At 41.4% G+C, this 26,529-nt stretch overlaps 2 protein-coding genes across 3 annotated transcripts; one reads left to right on the plus strand and one right to left on the minus strand.

Moving 5' to 3' along the window:
• Positions 1 to 12,160: 12,160 nt before the first annotated feature.
• TMEM155 (transmembrane protein 155) lies at positions 12,161 to 18,716 on the minus strand. Of its 2 annotated transcripts, none has more exons than XM_025386064.1 (6): positions 18,047 to 18,716; positions 16,996 to 17,104; positions 15,959 to 16,030; positions 15,062 to 15,124; positions 14,770 to 14,927; positions 12,161 to 13,704 (listed from the first exon to the last, which is right to left on the minus strand). In XM_025386064.1, exons 4-6 carry the CDS (start codon positions 15,113 to 15,115, stop codon positions 13,524 to 13,526), a joined length of 393 nt encoding a protein of 130 aa, XP_025241849.1. In that variant the 5' UTR covers positions 15,116 to 15,124; positions 15,959 to 16,030; positions 16,996 to 17,104; positions 18,047 to 18,716; the 3' UTR covers positions 12,161 to 13,523. The 2 variants fall into 2 exon arrangements, with proteins under 2 accessions (XP_025241849.1, XP_025241850.1); XM_025386065.1 differs by lacking the exon at positions 18,047 to 18,716 and adding an exon at positions 17,439 to 17,526.
• LOC112624948 lies at positions 17,821 to 20,038 on the plus strand. The gene has a single exon (XM_025386066.1). It carries the CDS (start codon positions 18,334 to 18,336, stop codon positions 18,652 to 18,654), a length of 321 nt encoding a protein of 106 aa, XP_025241851.1. The 5' UTR covers positions 17,821 to 18,333; the 3' UTR covers positions 18,655 to 20,038.
• Positions 20,039 to 26,529: the final 6,491 nt, after the last annotated feature.

A 26,529-nucleotide genomic window follows, 5' to 3' on the forward strand; every position in this document is an offset into this window, starting at 1 on the left:
CACCCGCCACCACGCCCGGCTAATTTTTTTTGTATTTTTAGTAGAGACGGGGTTTCACTGTGTTAGCCAGGATGGTCTCGATCTCCTGACCTTGTGATCCGCCCACCTCGGCCTCCCAAAGTGCTGGGATTACAGGCGTGAGCCACCACGCCCGGCCCTTACAGCATTTCTTTATGTGTATTTTGCATGGTTACCACCATGGTAAATACAAAATTTTATGGTCAGATTTATTTTTCATATAATATTACTACATTGTTCTTTTTGCTACATAGACTTCATATATTTTATTTTTAAATGGCTGTGTATTATTGCATTAAGTAAAATCATGATTTAATTCATCATTCCTCAATTACTGGAATGAATTTCTTAAATATTTATTGAATATTTCTACAATGCCCACAACCTAGATATAGATGATATCTCTATCGACACTTACATAGATAAGTACAGAGAGTACACAAAGACTTTATAAAGACCATCTCCTTTCATTTTTTTAAATGAAAATGTCTTTAAAACATATTTCCAGCACTGGACTAGATATTTTCGCATATTTTCTTTCATCTTATCCTTAAACTAACCCTGCAGCATCAGGCTAACAATCCCTATTATAAGAATAAAATAGGCCAGGCGCGGTGGCTCAAGCCTGTAATCCCAGCACTTTGGGAGGCCGAGACGGGCGGATCACGAGGTCACAAAATCAAGACCATCCTAGCTAACATGGTGAAACCCCGTCTCTACTAAAAAAATACAAAAAACTAGCCGGGCGAGGTGGCGGGCGCCTGTAGTCCCAGGTACTCGGGAGGCTGAGGCAGGAGAATGGCGTGAACCCAGGAGGCGGAGCTTGCAGTGAGCTGAGATCTGGCCACTGCACTCCAGCCTGGGCGACAGAGCAAGACTCCGTCTCAAAAAAAAAAAAAAAAAGAATAAAATAAAATACAATAAGGAAGACAGAGGAAGTGTATAGTTAATATTTAAGTAGCTAAATCTCAACCCAAATCTGATACCAAAATCTTAGGACAAGATGTCTTTCTAAAATATACTTTTCAAATCTCTTTTTATTAGAAATAGAGGATAACTTAACCCTATACTACTAAGACATTTTAGAATCTAAGCATAAAGACTTTGATGTTCTGTTTGGCCAGTATGGTATTTTATAAATTTGTGAACAAAAGCATCTAACAGTAAAGCACATACCATGCAGCTAGCCACAGTCCTTACCCCTCACCTCATGCACATGTGGGCATGTACACACGCACACACATACGAACACACACAAATACACACAAACACAACCACACACAACATACAACCACACATGCACATCGTACAAACACACATGTATAGACACTCAACCACATACACACAAATACACACAGTGTTATAGTACCTTTATGCTATGAACCTGGCCTTTGAAGGCATCTGAGTTCGTGTCCCCTTTGTTAGAATTTTAACCAAAGAGAGGAGACACCTGTTAAGAAACTGGGAAACTGGCCAGGCGTGGTGGCTCACGCCTGTAATCCCAGCACTTTAGGAGGCCGAGGCAGGCAGATCACGAGATCAGGAGATCGAGACCATCCTGGCTAACACAGTGAAACCCTATCTCTACTAAAAACACAAGAATTATCTGGGCGTGGTGGCGGGTGCCGGTAGTCCCAGCTACTCGGGAGGCTGAGGCAGGAGAATCGCTTGAACCCAGGAGGCGCAGCTTGCAGTGAGCCGAGATCCCACCACTGCACTCCAGCGTGGGCGACAGAGAGAGACTCTGTCTCAAAACAAAAACAAAAACAAAAAAAACTGGGAAGCAGCTGAAGTAAATCTATAATCCTCAGAAAATTAATAAATTTGGGAGATAATGCTGTTCATAGCAGTAGACAGGTGATTACTGGGATTATTAAATTAAACCAATACATTTACACTGAGATACGCAAAATTCATATTTTTATTTGTTCTGCTTTGAAGATTATGCCTGTTATGATATTGCCCCAGACAAAAAACTGGCAGGATAACAACATGGTCATGAAATCAATAATTCATATTTGTGAAGACAATTTTAACTTTTTAAGTACTTTTACATCTGTAGTACAAGGCTCAGGAACAAAAATAAGAGCAATTAAAATGATGTATAAGAACAACTAAAACTGAAATGGCCACATAACCAAACCATATAGTCTTTAAGAGCTCATACTGAAACATCAAAGGAAAAACATTTTTTAAAGAAGATTTGATTATATTGCATTTCCGGAAACCTCGTCCAGTTATTGTCTAATCCTAAATAATTTCACTGATGTTTAATTCTTTGTTTACCTAGATGATGTCAAAAGGGTTTCCTCCCTTGAGGGACTGATAAATTTCCCAAACACTTAAGGACCTGGAGACGGCCCCAAGTTGCCTCATGTTCTAATTATGTTTACCTTGCAATATTTGGAACTCAGTAAATATTCTAAGAAAACCATTTTAGGACATTAAAATCTGATTTTAGACAATTCTTATCCATTTTTTATGGTTTTGTAATTATTACAGATAATTATGAGTGAACCATTTTTTAAAACCTTGTATTTCCTTTATGCCCTGTGTAAAAATAAGCACTGTGATCATCTAATATTAGCACAGATTCATATCTAATTGGCATCCATGTTGATTGGATTATAAATTCATCTTTTTCTTTTTTTTTTTTTTTTTTGAGACGGAGTCTCACTGTGTCTCCCAGGCTGGAGTGCAGTGGCGCCATCTCGGCTCACTGCAAGCTCCGCCTCCCGGGTTCACGCCATTCTCCCGCCTCAGCCTCCCAAGTAGCTGGGACTACAGGCGCCCGCTACCGCGCCCGGCTAGTTTTTTGTATTTTTAGTAGAGACGGGGTTTCACCATGTTAGCCAGGATAGTCTCGATCTCCTGACCTTGTGATCCACCCGCCTCGGCCTCCCAAAGTGCTGGGATTACAGGCTTGAGCCACCGCGCCCGGCCTTAAATTCATCTTTTTCAAATCTTGATTTAGAAGCACTCAGAAACATCAATTCATAATAGCATGCAGGAGAAATAACTATATTGAGTAATGTGGGCATTTGTCACCTGAGAAATTAGAAGTAAACAAATTGCATCCACATTAAAGTATACATACATAGGTGGACATGAGAAGTACTCATCTTATATTAATCTTATATGTGCTCTGTATGCACATGCCTTCAGATGCCAGATAACAAAAATCCTGCTTTCTGCTTGTTCTAAAGCAATCTTCTGCATGCCAGAATAGCTCACCAAATTGAGTCTAGGAAGTGATTGGATTCTGTATTAGTTTGTTTGGGCTGACATAAAGTACTAAAGACTGGGTGGCTTAAAGAACAGAAATTTGGTCGGGCGCGGTGGCTCAAGCCTGTAATCCCAGCACTTTGGGAGGCCGAGACGGGCGAATCACGAGGTCAGGAGATCAAGACCATCCTGGCTAACACGGTGAAACCCCGTCTCTACTAAAAAAAAAATACAAAAAACTAGCCGGGCGAGGTGGCGGGCGCCTGTAGTCCCAGCTACTCGGAAGGCTGAGGCAGGAGAATGGCATAAACTCGGGCGGCGGAGCTTGCAGTGAGCTGAGATCCGGCCACTGCACTCCAGCTTGGGCGACAGAGCGAGACTCCGTCTCAAAAAAAAAAAAAAAAAAAAAAAGAACAGAAATTTATTTTCTCACAGTTCTGGAAGCCAGAAGTCTGAGATCAAAGTGTCAGCAGGGTTAATTTCTTCTGAGGTCTCTCTCCTTGGCTTGCAGATGGCCATTGTGATGGTTATTATTATGTGTCAACTTGACTGGGTCACAGGATGCCCAGATAAACATTATTTCTGGGTGTGTCTGAGAGTGCTTTCAGAAAAGATTAGCACTTGAATTGGTGTACTGAGTAATGCAGATGGCCCTCCTGATGCAGTTGGGTACCATCTCATCCACTGAGGGTCTGAATAGAACAAAAGGTAAAGGAGGGAGGAATTCGACCCATTTGTTTCTGAACTGGGATATTTTCTCTCATCTCCTGTTCTCAGACTAGGATTTGCACTATCTGTCCCCTGGTTTTCAATCCTTGGGGCTTGAACTAAATTATACCCCTGGCTTCCGTGTGTCTCCAGCTTGTAGACAGTAGATCATGGGACTCAGCCTCCATAATCATGTAAACCAATTCCTCATAATAAACCTCCTTCATATATATTTATATATATAAAAAGGATGCGTGGATGTGTGAATAGATGTTATGTATTGTAATATACATATGTATATATTTATATATATATGCATACATATATACGGTATACACATACATCTATATATATGTATATATACAAATGCATAGTTTTCTTTGGAGAATGCTAGAACAGCCATCATCTTCCTCTATCTTTACACGGCATGTCTATGTTTTAATCGCCTCTTTTTTTGGATAAAAGATAAAAGTCATATTGAATTAGGATCCAGCCTAATGACTTCATTTAACCTTAATTACCTCTTTAAAGGACCTAGCTCCAAATACATTTTGAGATACTAGAAGACAGGACTTCAGGACTTCAGACTGGGCACAATGGTTCACACTTGTAAACCCAGCGCTTTGTGAGGCTGAGGTAGGAGGATCACTTGAGCTCAGGAGTTTGAGACCAGCCTGGGCAAATAAGGACCTTATCTGTCTTGTTCCTACTGCCTCCTCAGCATCTAAAACTGTCTACAGCAAAGTATATGCTTAATAAATATGATTAGATGTTAAATATCTGAAACCCCATCTCTACAAAAAATATAAAAATTAGCGAGGCGTGGTGGCACATGCCTGTAGTCCCAGCTACTCGGGAGGCTGAGGTGGGAGGATGGCTTGAGCCTGGGAGGCAGAGCTTGCTGTGAGCCAAGATAACGCCACTGCACTCCAGCCTGGGCAATAGAGCCAGACTTTGTCTCAAACAATGAGAAAAAGAATAAGTTAGGACTTCAACATATGAATTTTGGAGAAATACAGCTTAGCCCATACAATATTCTTATTTCTATATTTCATAACAGTGAAGCAAGTAACTATTACCTTCGCAGAGTTGGGTTGCCTCGTTTAAAGAAAAGAAAGAAAAAGAAAAATGAAATTAGAAGATATCTAGCTTTTTAAACTATATTCTTCACCAACTCAGCCAGACAAAGGCAGTTTGGTCCATAAAGAGATGATTTCCATCCTAAGTAACAGTGAAAGGACTCCTTTGCCAGCCAGTTTGGTCCCCTCCTGCAAAGCTGTACGCACATCCTGGTGCATAATGAGAACAAAGAAAAACAGAAACAAAAGCAGGGTGACTGAATGACTCTCCTCTTCCATTCATGATCATGTCTGTTGTCACCACTAATCCTCAAAAGCCAAAATTAGACATTAGGATGGTGGTCCTCAAACAACTAGGACAAGTTCACGTCAAACTATCTAGGAAGCATTTTTTTGTATGTTCTCAACCTCAAACATATCAGAATATGCGAGTGAAGAAGTGAAGCAGGTAAGATTAAATTCAACTGTATACAACATAAAAGTGAAAATATGGGTGACTTTACACAGAAGAAGTTTGGAGAAAAGTGGTCTTGAGTAGGTATGGTTGCTCCATGGTCATCAGAGATCCAGCTCTTTCCTACTCTCTGGCTGCCATTCTCAGCACAGGCTTCCATTGTCACGACAGACTAATGTCCAAGGGGGCTTCTGGAGCTGGGGCCATCGAGACCCTGCAGGCAGCAGGGAAAAGGCAAGCAGAAATGGCAATAGGGGATGCCCTAGTACATCTGCCTCTTCAGGAGTCTTCTTGGAGATCCTGTCTGGTAGCTTCAGCTTTTAAGTCATCAGCAAGGGAGTCTAGGAGAAGTAATGTCTCAGACACACCATTCTGAATAAAATTAGTTTGGTTCCATAAAGGCCTAGGGATATGTGTGTTGTACGAGCTTACTGAGGGATCCTAATATTAATACATTCTTGAGAACCACTGTAAAAGAAACAATTTCTTGGATAAGTTTCTTGAGTAGGCCATCCCAAAGAAATTAATTGAAGGACACATTTGTCATTTGACTCCCAGCATCCATTCTGCCTGTTCTCAACAACAACCCAGATTTTCATTTGGGCATCAAGCCCTTGCCTACTCTCAGTCTATACGGTCCAGGTGCAGGCCCATCTTTAGCCCTAGGGATCAGGCAAATGATCCCAGCCTAAACCTCATTAGCATGTATCCTGTTGGCCAAGTAATTGGTTCAAAGGTAGGCATATGACCTAAGCCTATTCAATCAGAATGTGTCTCAAGACTTTTACTAGAATGTAAACTCAACAAAAATAAGGACCTTACCTGTCTCATTTCCACTGCTTCCTCAGCATCTAAAACTGTCTGGAATAAAGTACATGCTTAATAAATATGATTGGATATTAAATATCTGAAAATGGAGCTCAGAGATTAGAGAAAAACTAGTTTTTGATAACATTGTTTGAATCTCTGTCTCTATGTACCTCAACTAAATCTACCCTTGGTTCTTTCAGTTACTAAATCCATCAATTTTCTTTATTTGCTTACAGCATCTTGAGTTTGAGTTTCTCTTACTTGCACCCAAAAGGTAACAGGGAAGTAGGCAGGACCAGTAGACTAAGTAATTTATAGATTCAATACTATTCCCATTAAACTACCATTGACATTCTTCACCGAATTAGAAAAAACTACTTTAAATTTCATACAGAACCAAAAAAGAGCCTATATAGCCAAGACAATCCTAAGCAAAAACAACAGAGCTGGAGGCATCATGCTACCTGACTTCAAACTATATTAGAAGGCTACAGTGACCAACACAGCATGGTACTAGTACCAAAACAGATATATAGACCAATGGAAGGGAACAGGCCTCAGAAATAATACCACATATCTACAACCATCTGATCTTCAACAAACCTGACAAAAATAAGCAATGGGGAAAGGATTCCCTATCTAATAAATGGTGCTGGCAAAACTAGCTAGCCATGTGCAGAAAACTGAAACTGAATCCCTTCCTTACACCTTATACAAAACCCTAGAAGAAAACCTAGGCAATACCATTCAGGATGTAGGCATGGGCAATGACTTCCTGACAAAAACGCCAAAAGCAATTGCAACAAAAGCCAAAATGGACAAATGGGATCTGATTAAACTAAAGGGCTTCTGCACAGCAAAAGAAACTATCATCAGAGTGAACAGGCAACCTACAGAATGGGAGAAACTTTTTGCAATATACCCATCTGACAAAGATCTAATATCCATAATCTGTAAGGAACTTAAACAAATTCACTAGAAAAAAACAAACAACTCCATCAAAAAGCAGGCAAAGGATATGAAAAGACACTTCTCAAAAGAAGACATTTATGCAGCCAACAAACATGAAAAAAAGCTCAATATCACTGATCATTGGAGAAATGCAAATCAAAACCACAATGATATACCATCTGACCAGTCAGAATGGCAATTATTAAAGAGTCAAGAAACAACAGATCCTGGTGAGGTTGTGGAGAAATAGGAACATTTTTACACTGTTGGTGGGAATGTAAATTAGTTCAACCATTGTGGAAGACAGTGTGGCAATTCCTCAAGGATCTAGAACCAGAATTACCATTTGACTGAGTAACCCCATTACTGGGTATATACACAAAGGAATATAAATCATTCTACTATAAGGACACATGCATACATATGTTTGTTGCAGTACTATTTACAATAGCAAAGACATGGAACCAACCCAAACACCCATCAGTGATAGACTGGATAAACAAAATGTGGCACATATACACCAAGGAATACCATGCAACCATAAAAAGTAATGATCTCATGTCCTTTGCAGGAATATGGATGAAGCTGGAAGCCATCATAATCAGCAAACTAACACAGCAACAAAAAACCAAACACCACACGTTCTCACTCATAAGTGGGAGTTGAACAATGAGAACACATGGACACAGGGAGGGGAACATCACACACTGGGTCCAGTCGGAGGTGGGGGGATGAGGGGAGGGAGAGCATAAGGACAAATAGCTAATGCACGCAGGGCTTCAAACCTAGGTGATGGGTTGATAGGTGCAGCAGACCACCATGGCACATGTATACCTATGTAACAAACCTACATGTTCTGAACTTGTATCCCCGAACTTAAAGTAAAATTTTAAAAAAGAAAAAAAAATCAGTGAGTCTTTTCAACAAATGGTACTGGAATAATTGGACATCTACATGCAAAAACACACAAAAATTAATTTAAAATGGGCCACAGCAATGCAAATGTACAATGCAAAACTATACAATTATACAACTCCTGGAAGATAACTTAGGGAAAAAATCTAGGTGACCTTGGGTTTGGTGATGACTTTTATATACAACATCAAAATCATGATTTATGAGAGAATAAATTGTTAAGTTGAACTTCCTTAAAATTAAAAACTTTTTCTCCACAAAAGCCACCGTTAAGAGAATAAAAAGACAAACCACAGACAGAGATAATATTTGCAAAATACCTATCTGATAAAGAACTGATATCCAAGATATACAAAGAACTCTTAAAACTCACAATAAGAAGAAAACAACCACCCAACTATACAATGGGCAAAAGGTCTAAAGAGACATCTCAACAAAAAAGATATACGGATGACAAATAAGCATATGAAAAGATGTTCAACATGATACATCATTAGAGAAATGCAAATTAAAACAACAAGAAACCACTAGACACATATTAGAATGACTAAAATCCAAAACACTGATAACATCAGATGCTGATGAGGATGTAGAGCAACCAGAGCTCATTCATTGCTAGTGGAAATGCAAAATGGTAAGCCACTTTAGAAGACAGTTTGGCAGTTTCTTACAAACTAAGCATAGTCCTACCATACAATCCAGCAATCATATTCCTTGGTATTTACTCAAATGAGTTGAAAACTTAACATCTACACAAAAACCTGCATGAGAAAGTTTATAGCAACTTTATTTGTAATTGCCAAAACTTGAAAGCAACCAAGATATCCTTTAATAGGTGAATGGATAAACAAATTTTGATACATCTGTGCAATGGACTATTACTTAGAGAAAAAGAAATGAGCTATCAAGCCACAAAAACGCATGGAGGAAACTTAAATGCGTATCGCTAATTGAGAGAAGCCAATCTGAATGGCTGCCTTACTGTATGATTCCAATTATATGACATTCTGAAAATGGCAAAACTGTGGACACAGGAAAAAAAAAAAAAATCAATGGTTGCCAGGAGTTTGGAGGCAGGGAGAGACAAATAGGTAGAGCACAGGTGATTTTTAGGGCAGTGAAACGATTTTGTGTGATACAGAAATGGCGGATGCATGTCATGGTACATTTGCTAAAACCCATAGAACATACACCAAGAGTGAACGTTAATGTAAACTGTAAACTTTAGTTAATAGACAGGACTGAATATTAATGTAAACTCTGTAAACTTTAGTTAATAATGTATTAACATTGGTAATCAATTGTAACAAATGTAACATGCTAATAAAAGATTTCAATAAGAATAGGAGAAACGGAGTGTGGGGTTGGGGAGTGTGGGGTTGGTATGTGGGAACGCTCTATTTTCAACTCAATTATTCTGTAACCTGAAAACTGCCCCTCAATTATGAAATCTATTAAAGAACAAATCAATAAAAATAAATAAAAATTTAAAATAATCAATGAGAATAAATTTTGAAGCAATATTCCCTCTATTTCTATATATGTTTCAAGTTTCTATAACAAATTTATACAAAATGTATATACCTAGATAGTCCACAGGTAGGAGTTTACCCTATAGATATATGCACATATCAATCAAAGATTTACGTGAAAGGATTATGTACTATTGTCAGTAATAGCAAAAGTCAGGAAACAACTAAATACCTATTAACAAATAATTAAATAAATTATGCTTTTTTTTCCACATGAAATACTACAGAGCAGTTAAAAAGGGACAGCTGGCCAGGCGCGGTGGCTCATGCCTGTAATCCCAGCACTTTGGGAGGCCGAGGCGGGTGGATCACCTGAGGTTGGGAGTTCAAGACCAGCCTGACCAACATGGTGAAACCCCATCTCTACTAAAAATACAAAATTAGCGGGGCGTGGTGGTGCATGCATGTAATCTCAGCTACCTAGGAGGCTGAGGCAGGAGAATCACTAGAACTCAGGAGGTGGAGGTTGCAGTGAGCCGAGAGCACACCAATGCACTCCAGCCTGGGCAACAAGAGTGAAACTCGGACTCAAAAACAAAAACAAAAAAACAAACAGGACAACTATATGTGTAGAATGCAAGTAAGCTCCACGATAGGGAAGGTATTGTTGCTTTGTTATTGTTCACTAATACAGCCTAAATAGCCAGTGTGTCTGGCACCTGGTAGATCCTCAATAAGTATCTGTTGAATAAATGAATAGAGAAAATGGTTAAATTTGTTTAAAAGCAAAGTAAAAACAATGTGCATATAGTTTGCTTATCTTGATAGGCTGAAACATGAGGGCATCCCTCTTGACCAAGAGCTACCCCAGATGTAGACTGTGATTTTCCATGGAGTTGGGAGCAGAAATAAAGGAAGCACAGTGTTGGGTGGGGATTTTAAAAATGAATCTGAACCCTTTTCAACAAAATTACTCAATCCTCTTAGTGTGTAGACTCAGCCTTAGAGTGGATGATTACAAAAGTTCAAACGCATAATATTTTATGGTGAATACCAAGACTTACAATAAAACTTACAGTAATCAAGACACTGTGGGAATGACATAAGGATGGCCCTATAGAACAGAACAGAGAAACCAGAAAGAGATCCACACTTACGTGGTTATTTTTAACAAAGATATCAAAGTAATCCAATGGGAAAAATCTCTCCAACAAATAAAAAAGCAAAAACAGAAACATTGTTTATATATGGGGAGAAAAATAACCTCAATCTTCACCTCATACCATACACAAAAATTATTTATTTATTTTTGAGATGGAGTCTCACTCTGTTGCCCAGACTGGAGCGCAGTGGCATGATCTCAACTCACTGCAACCTCAACTTCTTGGGTTCAAGTGATTCTCCCACCTCAGCCACCCAAGTAGCTGGGATTACAGGCACCCACCACCATACCCGGCTAATTTTTGTATTTTTAGTAGAAACAGGGTTTCGCCATGTTGGCCAGGCTGGTCTTGAACTCCTGACCTTAGGTGATCCACCAGCTTCAGCCTCCCAAAATGCTGGGATTACAGGCATGAGCCACAGCGCCTGGCCAAAAATTAATTTAATATGGAAAATAGACCTAGTAAAAGTTAAAACTATAGTTTCTAGCTTAGAAGAAAACACAGGAGAATATTTTTGGTGACAGGGTATAGGTAAGTCTCTTAGGACAGAGAAAGCAATCAACATAAAAGAAAAAAGTAGATAAATTAAACTTTAAAATTTAAAATATATCTTTTGAAGACACTGTTAAGAAAATGAATAGGCGGCCGGGCGCGGTGGCTCAAGCCTGTAATCCCAGCACTTTGGGAGGCCGAGACGGGCGGATCACGAGGTCAGGAGATCGAGACCATCCTGGCTAACACGGTGAAACCCCGTCTCTACTAAAATACAAAAAAAAAAAATTAGCCGGGCGAGGTGGCGGGCGCCTGTAGTCCCAGCTACTCGGGAGGCTGAGGCAGGAGAATGGCGTGAACCCGGGAGGCAGGGCTTGCAGTGAGCTGAGATCCGGCCACTGCACTCCAGCCTGGGCAACAGAGCCAGGCTCCGTCTCAAAAAAAAAAAAAAAAAAGAAAATGAATAGGCTAGCCACAAAGTGGGAGAACATATTTGCAAAGCATATATATTTGATAAAGGAGTAGTGTCCAGAAGATATTAAGAATTCCTATAACTCAATAACAAAAGACAAACAACCCAAAACAGGGCACTCGTAGAGAAATAAGGTCCAAGTGATGCTTAGTGTGATGAAACAACCAGATACATAAGAACTAATCCAGTAATATTATACAACCTTCATACTTTATCCAAACTCTGAATATAATGGAAGAATCATTTAATATTTCAAGAAGATAACATTAATTGGCATATAAATTTGCCCATTAAAAAGTAAATTTAACATAAAAATAAATATTTCTATCTATGAATCTCATTCTAATTGACCATTAACAAAGTTCGGTAATAATAACTCACCAATAAAAAGCCACATGAAAAACTGTGTTACATATAGTTTATTTTTATTTCATAGCCTTTTAAAAAATATAAGCCACCTAATATTTTGAAAAACATACACAGAATAATCATTTAGCTGCCACAATATTACAAAAATAAAATGACACAGAATAAACTGCACAAGAGAACAAAATAATCTCTGCTGAGTCACTCTGACTGGGAACACATGATAGTCACTAGGAAGGTGAAGTGGAGCCGTACTGCCATTTCTTCAAGATCAGTTATCACTCAAATCAATCACAGGTACTCCCAGGAGACCATTGCATTCACTACACAGGAATATGTGCAATATATAGATGTCAAGTTAACATCTTGAATTTAATTCCAAATACCATTCTTTCTTTTCCTCTGGGAGACAAGTTCAATGGCAAGCTAGAATAGTGAAGACCATGGGACATCAAGCCCATGACTGACCCACACCTCTCCCAGCTGGTTCTACAACGCAAGAAAGAGAATAAAGTATACTGTGCTATCTAACACAAAAGCTAGTAGCCCCATTTGGCTATTTAAATTTAAATTAATTACAATTAAACAAAATTTAAATTTTCCTTCCTCAGTCACACTAGCCACATTTCAAGTGTTCACTAGCCCCATGTGTCTAAATGGTTAGCATATTGGACACTGCAGATATAGAACATTTCTGTCATCACAGAAAGTTCTTTTAGACAGCCCTGGATGTGGGAAGTGTTTCTTCTTTGCTTAGCTAGGATGTAGGCTGCTTATAGAAGCAGCTTTGAGAGGCAATTCTTCTCCCAGGATATTCCTAGACTGGTGGTGGAGTCACAGAAAGGAGTAAGGTAGCCTTTCTTTGCATAGATTCCCCCTCCTCCATGCATGAAAGCAATGGTCTTTTTATAGGAATCAAATACACAAACCCAGACTCCACCAAAATATAACTGACAGGATAATTAGAGAGGAGAGAAATGATGCAGATGAGGGAGCAGCGTGGTAGAACATTCTTTATCCTACACCGACCCTCCATAAAGAGGTTATGGCCACCAAGGAAGTGCGCAGGTACCCAGGGCCCTCTAGAAAATCCTGATGTGGGACAAGGATATTGGCTAAGAGAGGTCAGTCCTGTCAAGAGTTTTGTGAGAACACCTGACATGCCTTCACTCTGCTCACTCTGTCAGAGGGGAGCAGTGCTGCTTGGAGCTTTGACAGTTGTGAAGGAACTAGAGTTTTGATCTTTTTGAACTTTATACTCCTCTGCAACTGTATTTTGTAGCCAGGGCATAAAATGTTAGTTGTCCTCCCAAGATCCACCACCATCTTCTTCCTCATCAAGAGAAAATGGATTTTTGTCAAAGGCAGTTATATATCCAGCTACGAAAACTACATTTCTCAGACAATCTTGCCGATAGCAGTAGCCAATGACACAGTTCTGGCCAATGAGATGAAGGCAAAAGTTATTGGCCTGCTGAGGAAGCTCTTAAAAAGGAAGTGGATTCGAACTGGCATGCCCCGTTTCCTCTGTGGGCTTCCTCCTCCTTCTTGTGGGCAGCTGCAGGGACCATCTTGGAACCTGGAGGAAAAAGCCAAAGGAACCTCAGCAGCCACCCTAATTAAGCCTGACACCCGTGAGCTGCTGAACCAACACCAGCAGCTGCCTGCCTCTAACCTCCTTGTTCTATGAGAAAAGAACAAACCCTCTAATTTGTTTAAGCCGCTCTTCAGTCCAAAACTTCCTATTCCATTATTAAGATAAAAATTCATCTTGATTCCCAATAGGAAAGTGTGATTTTCATCTGAAAGGAAAAGACATCTTGCTTGAAGAATCTGTACCTATTCAATAAATTCAAGTAACTTCAGAGTCATACTAACAAAACAAAAGTCACAGAGAAAGGTTTTAGCTCAAACCCACCCATGTCTTCAGGATCTGTCTATACAGACCATGAATGGCAGAAATGTTTGGGTTCATTATACAAAGTGGCTACTATTAAGGAAAATAAGAAGGTTTTTTTTTAACCTTAATCCATCAGAAAGCTTTTCCTGCATGCTTATTAGGTTCTGATTACTGGGTCTAAATGCCCTTCTGATAATCCAGCTTTCTGTATGGAAAGATGCTCATGAGTCAGATACTTAATCAGATCATTATTAACCCATAACATTATTTATTTTGTGTAGACAAAATAAAAAGTGGAGGACTGAGAAATGTATTTCACTGATTCAAACAAACAAAAAAAAACTACATCAAAGATTTACAACTCAATTCTTAACCTTCCCTTGTATGTGACACAGACACCTGACAGTGACATTCTAATGATCCTAGAGTTTTAATTGTGGATTTAGCTTAAATATGCACAAATATCTCGGAGTAGCTGCTAAAATTAAAAACAAAGTACAGCACTGTGTAGATACCTTATGTATTACATTAGTATCTTTAGTATTCTACCAGTCTCTAGATTAGTAAGTGTGACTTAGAAAAAAACAAACATTTCCCACTATTCTAAATGGTTTAACCATTTACAAACTTTAAAATTTTGGTCATTTAAAATTTAACTCCATTGCACTGATTTTGAAACTATAGACAAAATTGGAAATATAGAATGTCAAACTAAAAATAGAGTATTTCATATTTTTTACTCACCTAGTTCCAAGTTTCCACCCCTGCAAGCGAACCAAAAACAAATCCTGGCACCTTGCCATTCCCAGAAAAGCCAGTGCATGGCACACTCTGGGTAAATTTTCTCTCTTATTCTGTAGAATCACACCAGATGGCATCAGTTCTGCATCTACAGCTGTGCCCTAAAATTGAAGTTCAGACATAGGAATCTACTTTATTAGACATTTTAGATTTTGCAGGTGTGAGTGTGATGTCATTCTCATTCAACTTAAAATGGTTATCTTGCCAAGTAGAACTGCAGATCCATTGCACTTACAAGTTTGGAAACTAATGCAACAACCAAGCTTGTCTTGATAAGATCTGAAGCCATTTTAAACACCTGAAATTTAGAAACAATGATGAAATAATAATATTTGAAATAAAATACAAATATTACATAATAGAATTATGGCTCATTTCCTTATAATGTAAGAAATTCAAGTCACCTTCTAGCATTGCTGAAGAATCACTAAAAACCTTTTTATTGAAAATAAAACATAGGAATCTTCTATAATGAAGTTACATTTATGTAATAAGCAGTTATTTTAAATATTCTTGACTTTTCAAGTGCTTTAATGTCTGTCTCATACTTACACAGTCTTTAAAAATAGACTTGGCCCATAGCGACTGTCAGAACAGGGGGTGGTCAAGGGATGGAGTAGCCAACATGTAGAAGCCTGAAACCTAGATCATTGTGGGTGTCAGAGTATTTGATCTAAGTCAAAAATGCATTAAGGTAGCCAAAAATGTGAGTTTGAAAGTAGTCCTAATTTGGGAGGTCGGTCTATGTCAGGTCTTGGAAAAATGATGATTGAATAATTAAATAAATAGCAAAAGACAGCTCATCTACAGGTGTCAAAGTTTCAAAAGCAGAGCCTCTAACAAAGCAAGGGCAGGGCAGGAGATCAACAGCAGCAAGATCTAAGAGCAAATGTGAGTTACCTTAATTCCCAGAGCTTAGAGTCAAGTTCCAAGCAGAGGTTGAGTAATAGGAATAAATATTCATTGTGGCCTGGATAAATGGGAACTTGGTCATTAATGAATTTGATTACAAGGAGGTAATAAAATGACCCTGGACACAAGATAGAAAGGCACCACTGCTTTCTTAGGAACATGAGTCAGTAGAACCAGCTGAGAGATTGGATTAATACTCAGATGGTAATAAACTAGTCACCCTGACTTTTCAATAGTCTCCTGTCTAGGAAGAATGATGGGCAGGTTAAACTCATGGATACCAGTGGTGGTGCTAGGAAGATTAAAGGATTGCAAACTCAAGAAGCCAAGCATGTGGTTAAAATAATTTCCATTCTGGTTATTCTAAAGTGTGAAATGATTGTTTTCAATCCTTACAAAAACTATCATTGCTAATTAATTACTCCCACACTCATCTTCAATGTCCGTATTAACCATACAACCCTTTAACTAAATGCCACTGCAGAGATATCAACCAATTAGAGAACTATTGTTCAAAGCACAATACAGAATCACTGCAGTTGATTCAGGGAATTCAAACTGGGAATTCAAATCAAGTCTTACCACAACTCTGATAAAGAGGTGAGAATTTGCTCATACCATAATAATTAAAGTAAACCACTTACTTATTAAGAACGGGCCTGTTTGGGGAGAGTGAAATAGAAAGTGGGAAATTATCTGATGTCTTGGGCCAAAATTATTCACCTGAGACTATTTTTCCTTTAAAGCATTAAAATAATTGTCTTACACTTCACTTTTATATTATCAACTTAGGCAAACTTTAGTATTTCATTTTTTTAGCCTCTCTATATGGTCTTTCTTTGTGTCTAAAATTAGTATTTTCAATACTATAGTTATGACTTAGCTTATCCCACACTGACATGACTAACCCAAATCCTCCCTTACTGAAGACAGAGTCTATCTGCATCACATATTTCATCCCATGAACCCCCGCACTGTTTTTCAAAAGAGCAGAATGATTATTAAAAGTGCAAACACTCCTGACATCTCAGTCAAATTTCCACAATCCTCTACTGAGACACTGATTCTCGAAATGAGTTAGGAGTCAGTTTGGCTTTGTAGTTCTGGTAGAAGCTCACCAGATTTGAGTGGGAGAGAGCCCTTTCCTTCCTTGTACCCATTTCCCCCATCCTGAACCTACATGTTTTTAGGCCCTGGATCTTTAGAAGTTTAGTCATAACTAAGGCCAACGTGAAACCATGTGCCATCCCAACCTACCATTTGCAGAAAGCTTCCATCTCCCGTTGTTCCAGCCTTCTTTTTGCAGGCCCAAACTGTCATTGCAGCTGTGGTCCTCTATGCACCAGTCAAGGGCAGCAGCTCGGCTCTAGAAAGAGAGACGACATAAATCTAGGGAAAAGCTTCCGAAGGATGAAGATATTTCCCAAACTAACATTACCGAGAGGGTACTTAGGGCATACTGGTACTCAAGTTTGCTCCTGCCCGCCCATCTTCTGCAAAAGTTCTAGTAATTTAAACTGAAACTACAGACCCGCCTCTCCGTCCTTTTTCCTGTTTCCCTACGCTATGCAAACAGTACCTCTTTTAGCTGGCTTTCCAGGCCATCACCCAAAAGGTCACGTACCGGCGAACCCTAAGGCATCTTTCAAATGACTCTCACTGTAACGTTCACCATCCGCTGTCCCAGATTCCAAACCTACCCTGCACTGCAATCCGCAGACACTAACTGTGGTTGGTGGCTAGAATATAAGTAAGGAACACCGGGAGGAAGGGATTCCTCCCTCCAAATGGGCGACTGAATCTTCCCTCCCCCACGCCCCACCCCAGCACCACCAGACGAACTCCATTTACCATCTCTCAAAGCGCAAAAATGTTTAAAGCAATTTTTAAAATACTTCAAGTGCGCTGTTTCCTCCTGCCACCTGTCCCAAAGCCCACACACTCTTTCTCAAAAATGTGGATATTCAGGTTAACCTTCGATTTTGTTCGAAAATAGCTAAACTGAATTACCCGAATAATTTACTTTTCCACTCCTTGGATATAACTAAAATGTAGTTGAACCGAAAAGAGCTTGCTGTTGTCCAAAGTCACTCCGGCTCCAAGGGGCGAATTCTCTTTTCGCCATCTCTCCCAGCCCTGGAACAACTTGGGGTCCCTCCCGAAGAGCAAAGCGCCAGCCCAGACCCCATACACCCACCGTCCCTGGCACCCGAACGCTCTGCGAGCCCCGGGCCTCCCACAGGAGCGGAGACGCGGGTACCTGCGCCTCACGCCGGAACCGACCCGTCAGAGCCGCCGAGCCCCGCACCTGGAAACTGGGAGGCCACGAAGACGGAGAATTGAGGCGGAGACCCAGCCCAGGGCCCGCGCAGTTCGGTGCCCTCCCGCCAGTGCCCGCACTCGGGTCACACTGCTTGCTCTCGGGAGAAGCCCCAAGGCTCGCGGTGCACCGAGAGGCGCCCGGGCTGGAGAGCCCCGGCTGTGTTGGCCACGGAGTTCTTCAGTTGCTTGATGACCACGAAGAGCAGGAGGAAAAGTAAGAAGAGCAGGAAGAAGAAGAGCGCCAGGTAGAGCAGCAAGTTGAGTTCCCACTCCATGCTGGAGGCGCCGGCGCTCGCTTGCCGTGCGCGCTCGGCACGGGCTGCAACTGCAGGGCGAGCGCGCCGCCCGCACACCCACCTCCCCGCACTCCCGCCCCTCGCGAGGCCGTGCCGCTTTGGGCGCCGACTCCGGGGTCCGGGCTCTGCCTCCCCCGGCTCCGAGGAAACGCGCCAAGAAGCTGAGGAAATCCGGCGCCGACTCTCCCCGCTGGCACCAGAGCCTTCCGCTTCGCTGAGATCCTTTCAGGTGCTCTCGAGGACGCGAGCGACTTCCCTAGGAGCGAACTTCCGCGGGCAGGGACGCCAGAAGAGGTAACAGCTCAGTCTCCCAGGAGAGGTCGGGACTGGTGTTTTGCAAATGATTTAAAAGTTCCCCCCCAACATCCAGTAGGGTCCCTAGCCCCCTGTCTTCCGAATTCATTTCTTTCGTTATATCCCTCCGTTCCTGCTTTCCGAAAAGACAGGGGTTGCCATGGCCCAGAGGCCCAAAAGAATGAAAGGTGACAGTGAAGACGGGGTCTGAAAGGCTATGAGATGATTTCGTGCTATGAGATGTCTGAGTGAATTCCTGTTCGAGCTGTCTTGCTCTTCAGAGTAGCAGATGCATTCAATGTTGAATGTACTTTTCTATGGACAACAGGTCATTTGGAAAGGCATTAAGAATACAATGTATTTCGGTAGTTATATAGCACAAAGTTTTAAAATATTGGCCTCAAATTCAGTTTCTTTGGTGAAAGGAGGAAAACAAGTTTACTCGAAGTGTTTCTTGAGTCCCTAAAGCCTTTCTGTATCTAGTTGACGTGACCCGAAGCCCATATTGCGCAGCTTTGAAAGCTGTTCAGTGTATCTATTACTGCGCAACAAATTAAACCCAAATGTAGTGGCTTCAAACAACATAAACATTGATCATCGCTCACAGTTTCTGTGGGTCCGAAATGTAGGAGCACTGGCTGGGTGATTCTGGTGTGGGGTTACTCATAAGGCTCCGTTCAGATGTCAGCCAGGTCTGCCTTCAGCTGAATGCTTGTGTGGAGGTGGAGGATCCACTTCCAGGATGGTTCACTCGCTGGCTGCCAGGTAGGGCTGGTTGTTGGTGGGAGGCCTCAGTTCCCTTCCATAGGTGCTTCCAACACAGCTGCGGGCTTCCCCCAGAACAGGTGATGAAAGAAAACAAAGCAGAGGCTGCAGTGCTCTTTACCACTAGCTTCAGAAGTCATGTGCGGTCACTATCCTACTGGTCACACAGGTCAGCCCTATTCAGTGTAGGAGTCCAAGAACATGAACGCCAAGGAGTGAGGATCACTGGGGCCGGTCTTGGAGTCAGCTATGACAGCTGCTAATACAGCCAGTTATCATTGCCCATTTGTAGGCCTAACTTTATTTTATTCTTTGTTTATGAAGATGCGGAATTGCCTCCTGGACTGAATTCTGAGGATGAGGCCTGACAACATCCCTGACTGTAATAAGTGGCTGCTCCAGAGATGACAGGGATTCAAAGAGACAGGATGGTATGAAAACAGTGTGTGAACTGTAAGTCTCATGGACCTGATTCTAGTGTCCGCTCTACCTGTCAGGGTCACTTTTGCTTAATGACTCTCAGTCCCCTCCTCTGTGACATGCCTTGCTTATCTTTCCCTTGGATTTGTTGTGAGGCTCAAAAATGAGCAAATGTTAAATAAAAATGTGTTTTGCTATATAAACGTCAGATACTGTTATTATTCTTTTACCAAGGGCCCCCAATGTTACAAGCTACTGAACAAAATTTCCAGGCCCTAGGCCTCTCCACCAAGCATCTTAGTGCATAAACGAAAAGAATCTTTTTTTTCATTTTCTCTTTGTCTCTCTCTCAATAACATTATATTGATCCACTTCAAGGCAGTGGTATGCTGGAGCTGGCTCATAATGACTCACAGGAGCTGATTGTTAAATTTTGTAAACCAGTTATTAAATTCCAGCTATTATTAAAAGTTAAATTATATAAAGCTACAATTATGTTAACAACAAAGGTAATTAATACTCAAAACTCATCACTTTCTAATTATTTTATTAGTTTGGTACAAAGGCAAAAACCACGTACTACATTTCACTGCTGTCTGTGCACTTGAGGTTAATTCCATGTGTTGTAGCTGTGTGGTGAAGATGCTGCATAGTGGTATGTTACTGCGCATCTCTTCCCAGCTGTGTTCAGTGCTGTCGTGTTGGTAGCTTGAAATTAGCTATGATGAGTGGGTTTGCCTTGAGAAAATGGACAAATGCTACAAATCAGGACCAGGCAGGCAGTTGTTACATTAACCAGCACAACACTGCTCGTGGGGCTATTGAGAGAAATTTAAAGTCTTATACAAGTTTAGCAAAGATTTGTGATTTTTTTTTTTTTGACCGCCCAGAATCCACACACCTCCACTCTAAGCACCACATGTTCCTACGGATGGAATTCTCCATTTTATGTAATCTTGGCAAGAAGACAGATCCCAGTGCCTACTTTCCCTTGCCACCTCCTGTTACGGAAACCAAGGGGATCAGATATATCTTTTACCCACTCCTGATACAGTGTGGGGAGGAGGGCAAGAAGAGCTATGCCAGAAACTTAGTCAAATATCCTTGTCTCCAGGACTCTGAACCTTGGGAGTTGACAGAACAGGAGGAATGTTCAGAAGTCAGATGCATCCCCGTTGCTCGGGCAATCTGAGCGCCAGAACAGTCCCAAGAGTGACCTAGGCATGGCTACTGCTGCCTGCCCCGACGGCATCCTCAACTCTTGGCCCAGACCGGGCCCTCCTGCTTTCTTTCCATTCCATAACCTTTCTCTGGCTTTCCAGGAAATCTTATTGCTGTGAGGCCAAGTGGTTAGTGCCAGTTTTCAAAGGAGAACGCTGACCAATTATGAAGGCATTGCTTAAGTACTTGGCACATGTGAAGCACTCTTAATTAACAAGGTGTTTGGTAGGAAAGGCGTGTGATTTGGCACATTGCCATCCAGATATCCAAGCTATCGAAGGATGAAAATTGAAGCATGGAGAGGTTAAGTGACCTGCTGAAGATCACACAGCTGGCAAGTGGCAGGAGAGGGATGTGAACCCAGGAAGTCTGGCTCCAGAGCCTGCACTCCCAACCCTCATGATTGTACTGCCTCGCAGGGAAAAGTGTACTTTTGTGTGCATGACCATCAAATTAATCAACATATTTTTTCTTTTGAGCGTCAGACTAAAAAGAAACACATTTCAAGAGACATATGTCTTCTGCATCTCAGCTCCTACTTTTGAAATCTTGAAGGTCAGAACTTCAAATGAGCCAGTGTTTGCCTGCAGAATGCTGTGGGAAAAGGCCAAGGGATGAAGGTTTTATGTTGCCAAGCTCAAACCCGTGTCAGCCTTTCTAACCGTAACTCTTTAGATTATCCATTTATCTGAGCAGCTTAAATGGATTTATAGGTATTAACTAACAAATTCTGATATTCACTTTCCATAGAATTTGTATTTAAAATAATATTGCTGCCACGAAAAATAACATATTGCATTTAGTAGATGCTCCCAATGCTTTTCAGTCTCTGGTTATATTTATGTACCTCATAAAAGGCTCTGAACTTCAGTTTATATTGTATAAATGACTCCATATGAATAAAGCAGATCTTTCTCTTCCTAAAGATGCACATTAATGGAAATTCATAGAAAGAAAACCCAAGCATGTTAAAAAGCAGAAAGGATACTCACTATAGATAAGAGCATAACTGCTTCCAGCAACTAAAAGATGCACAAATGGGTAGGTGGAGGGAGCTGTGTCACTACAATCACATACGACTGCCCAGAGTGTGGACCCCACATACACTCCCACTAACAGCATGCCTCGTCCCCCACTCAGAGTTAGACTTCATGCATCTTTCATCTTCTCAGTTTCCTCCCCGTGGGTCTCAAAACAACTAGATGTTGCCCCAGAGCTGCCCAAGGTCTTAGCCTATGGACCTCTATGGCGTGCGGCAAGATGAGGGTTCCCCTTCCCTTTTCCCACCTTGTTCCTCCCAACTCTCATCTCTTATAGGAAGCAGGTATTTGATCATAACAAGCATCATAGATATTTATGAGAAATGATTAATACCAGGAACAGAAAGGTTTATGTGTCTTGTAAATGTGCTTCTCCAAAGAGTCTAAACACCTAAGAAGACACCCAGAAAGGGCTGTAAAAATCTACTGTCACAATCCTACCTGGACTTACCTGTTGTTGGCACCTGGAGGATGGAAGCAGCTTCCCCAGGAGAAGGGCAGGATAAGAGCAGAAGACAACAGAAAAAGATATTTCCAGGCACCTTTCTAAGGCTGACTCAACTTGGCCTGACGTGAACCCCTCCAAAAAACAAAGAAATGTTTTGCAACATGCTCTAGTCTTGAAATGTGTTGTTAACCTGGATAGTAAGACAGGTTCTTAAGTAACAGCACACCTTCCCAGGTGCTGCAAGCCATAAGAATTGAGTGACCCATAGATGATGTTTGCTTAGATGGGGTCACCTTAAAGCACCCATGCATGTGCTGGGGATGAGGTCCATACTCCTTGGAAGCTTCCAGGCCCTAGGACCCTGTCCTGGCTAGTTAGGACCTGAATCAGCCCCAGTGATCTTGGTGACTCCAATGGCCCAGAAATATCCCAGCCATACTATTCATGCCTCTGTGGCACCTCACCTCCCTTGCTTCTGCTCTATACACAAAAACACCACCATGTTCATTTCTGCGGAAGAGATACAAACTGGACCTCCTTGAAATTGCTGCTTGTTGATACTCTTTATCACCCCTACAACCCTCTAGATCTGAATTAGAAAGGCTAAGAGAATGCTCGCTGCTGTAGGAGAACAGAAAAGTCAATTGTTCTGCCTGAGGGAGTTGTATAAAGTTGATCAGCTATTACTGTAACACCCCATGAGAGGATTTGCTCTTTACACCATCACCTCTTCCCAGATCCCATCCTCAAATCAACTGTATAAATATGCATTTTATACAGTGCATATAAAATGAGATGCTCTTCAGGAAATAAGTAAAATTTATGTGATAAGCTATTTAAATTTCATGTAACCGTTCAGGAATTCCAGTGAGAAGGAAGTAAGGAAGGGTGGGAGGAAGGGAGGGAGGGAGAAAAGGAGAAGGGGAGGGAGGGAGGGAGGCAGGCAGGGAGGCAGGGAGGGAAGGAAGACAAAGAAAAGAAGTCTAATGAAGAAATTTATTGGAGGGGTATGTGGGAGATAGTCCTATGTGGGTAGCCCTTGAAATCCAGAATTTGCCACTAAGAATAGTTCTGTGAAAAATACTCTGGATTCTGTCCTTGATTTAGAATGTCTTTAAACACAGCAGAAGATACACTAAGTCTGTTCAATATTGGAAAAGAAAAATATTAAGTGACAGATTGTAATTGCAGCCAAATGCTATATCTTCAGTTTGGATTCTGCAGTAAATTAGCAGGAACATTGAAAAAAGTCGATGTGACTGTGGCCGACCCTGGACTTGATCAATACTATGTCATGTAGCAAAATAAAGAATCTGAGCATTATTAAGCAATGTATCTTTTGTTCAGCATAACTTTAATGGCAGTGGAGAAACTGTTGCTGCTGATGACAGGTCTGCAAGCTCCTGCATGAGTTAACGGTGAAGAGCAACGAGCTTGCACACACACACAAGACAAAAATTGGGCAGTCCAGAGAGCGGAAAAGAATGGATAAAAGTAGATTTTGTCTGTAACTCCTACATCCTTAGTGAAACACTCGCTTGTGAGATCTAACCACCTCAACACCTAGGGCTTGCACTCCCAGACCCAGTGACCCAATCTGCCTTCCAGACATGTGCAGGTAGACACCGTGGCACAGACTGGCAGCAAACACACTTGGTTCCAGGCCCAACCCTAGATACTCGACCTTGTACTACACCATATACTGTAGTGCTGCAAATGGCAACAAGACTTTATTTAGGTATCTACCTCTTCTCCATGCAACCCATGTGACTTAGAGGAAACTGTTCCAGGGAATTGGGTCCATAATGGTCTAAAATTCATTCGGGGAATATGAAGATTTTTTTTTCATCCAGGAGGGCACATCTGATGTAAATTGATCTAATCTAATTCAAGTTTTACAGTGTCCAACAAAGAAAACAAAACCACTATAAGTATCTAAAGTAAGGGAATTTAATATTGTTTAAACTCGTAAAATTAGTTACAAGGCTGTTGAATGGTAGAAGGAGTAAAAAGGAGACAGTAAGTTTACCACAAGATTGTAGCTCTCCTGGACTAGAGAAGCAAAGAGGAAAATGGGATTACACAGAGCCCATGATCACTGTATCAGGAAAGACCCCCAAGTGTCCATGGCTGCTGCCGCCAGTGGAGAAGTCGAATCTCCCAACTGGATCCAAGGACTGGGTTCACCAGCCACCTCCCAAGACACCACCAGAAGCCAGGAAACAAAGAGGTATTCTCCCTTCCTCTCATCTTCCAACCTCATGGTAATGCCTCCCATTATGACATTATCTAATGGAAAGCTGGGTGACCGGGGAGTCTAGGCTCTCAGCAAGATGGTTGAGAGGAGAGAAGGGCAAGAATGAAGCTGAAATACAACAGGCACTACCCAGCACAGGAAGTACACATGATCCACGCACTGGGGAGAGGGTTCTCTCTCATGCATGTCAAATGTAAGTAAATAAGAATGGCAGCCCAGTTTCTGGTGGTAGCCACCTTACGTCCATGGGGAGAACCAGCCACAGGATGTGGGTGATTTGATAAATGGCACGGTAGAGAGAACCTGCTTCCCTGATGGCACTACTGGGCCAGTAAATCCGTCAATCTTGAAGGCTTGCCTACCTCTGGGCATTCTATTTTGCACAAAAATGCATTTCATTATTGTTTAAGCTGGTTTGAGTTTGATTATTATGAACTGCTGGAGGCACCCTAAGATACATTCAAAAGTCTCAGTTTTCTTATCTGTCAAATGGGGCTAATAGCATGATAATGACATCTACTTGAATAAGGGTGTTGTAACTGTTAAATGGAATAATACATGTGAAGCACCTGGCATTTAACAGGCACCTAACAAATGGTGATTTGTGTTATTATTATTACTATCATTTTTAATGGAGGTAACAATATTTCTAACTGTGTTGCCAAGCAAATATAACTTAATAATAAATGTGGTCAGCCACTCCAGGCCAGCCTTCCATCCCTGCCACATACAACTTTCCATGCTGAGGCCTACACACCACCATCCACCACACAGCCTCCACCTCCCTTTTTTCCTCCTCGTAAGAACACTGGAGCCACCACCAGGACCTGGAGAATGGATCAATCTGGAGCTCTTCATCTGCCACGGCTGTACTTTCCATACCTCACTATGGAATCACTAGGATGATGTGGAAAGGAACCATGCTGAGAAACTGATAAAACAGCAGAACCAATAAGGTGACCTAATCTTCAAATCCTCAGGAAACCAGAGCATGAGAACTAGGAGAGTAAACCGAGTACAAAGGAGTATGTTTACATTGTTTAAAGTATTGTGTCTTTACTGATATTATCTAAATGGGCCACTGAAATTACCCAAATTACGAAACAACCCTGGGTTGTGTGACGTTCTAGAGACTCATTATGTGAATGAGCAGGAGTAAGCAGTTTGCATGAAGTGGTGGCCGTAGAATCTGGCATGTGGAGCTTCTCTTTGACAAGCCCATCCTAGGCTTCAGCCTGGGAACTCATGGCCATGGGGTTGACTTTCCATGGTCACCAATATACTACACACATCTTTGGGTTATCTTCACTCTTCCCATAGACTGTACCAAACCATCTGCCTTTTTCCCTTCAATATTTGTATCATTCATTTCAATAAAGTAAGTTGCTACCAGAAAAAAAAAGGAAGGAATGAAACTCTAGCCCCAGACTCCTTGAGGGGATGGATTTGAGGTTTCTTCCTGGCTCCTCCTTGGACCAGCACAATGATTAAACCTCTTTCAACCAAGAGTGTTAGCTCATGCCTATAATCCCAGCATATTGGGAGGCTGAGGCAGGTGGATCACTTGAGGTCAGGAGTTTGAGCCTAGCCTGACCAAAATGGTGAAACTCCATCTCAATTAAAAATACAAAACAGTAGCTGGGTGTGGTGGTGCATGCCTGTAATCCTAGCTACTCAGGAGGCTGAGGCACGAGAATCGATTAAGCCCAGGAGGCAGAGGCTGCAGTG

This window comes from Theropithecus gelada, chromosome 5, assembly GCF_003255815.1.
Source record: "Theropithecus gelada isolate Dixy chromosome 5, Tgel_1.0, whole genome shotgun sequence".
NCBI classification, from domain to species: domain Eukaryota; kingdom Metazoa; phylum Chordata; class Mammalia; order Primates; family Cercopithecidae; genus Theropithecus; species Theropithecus gelada.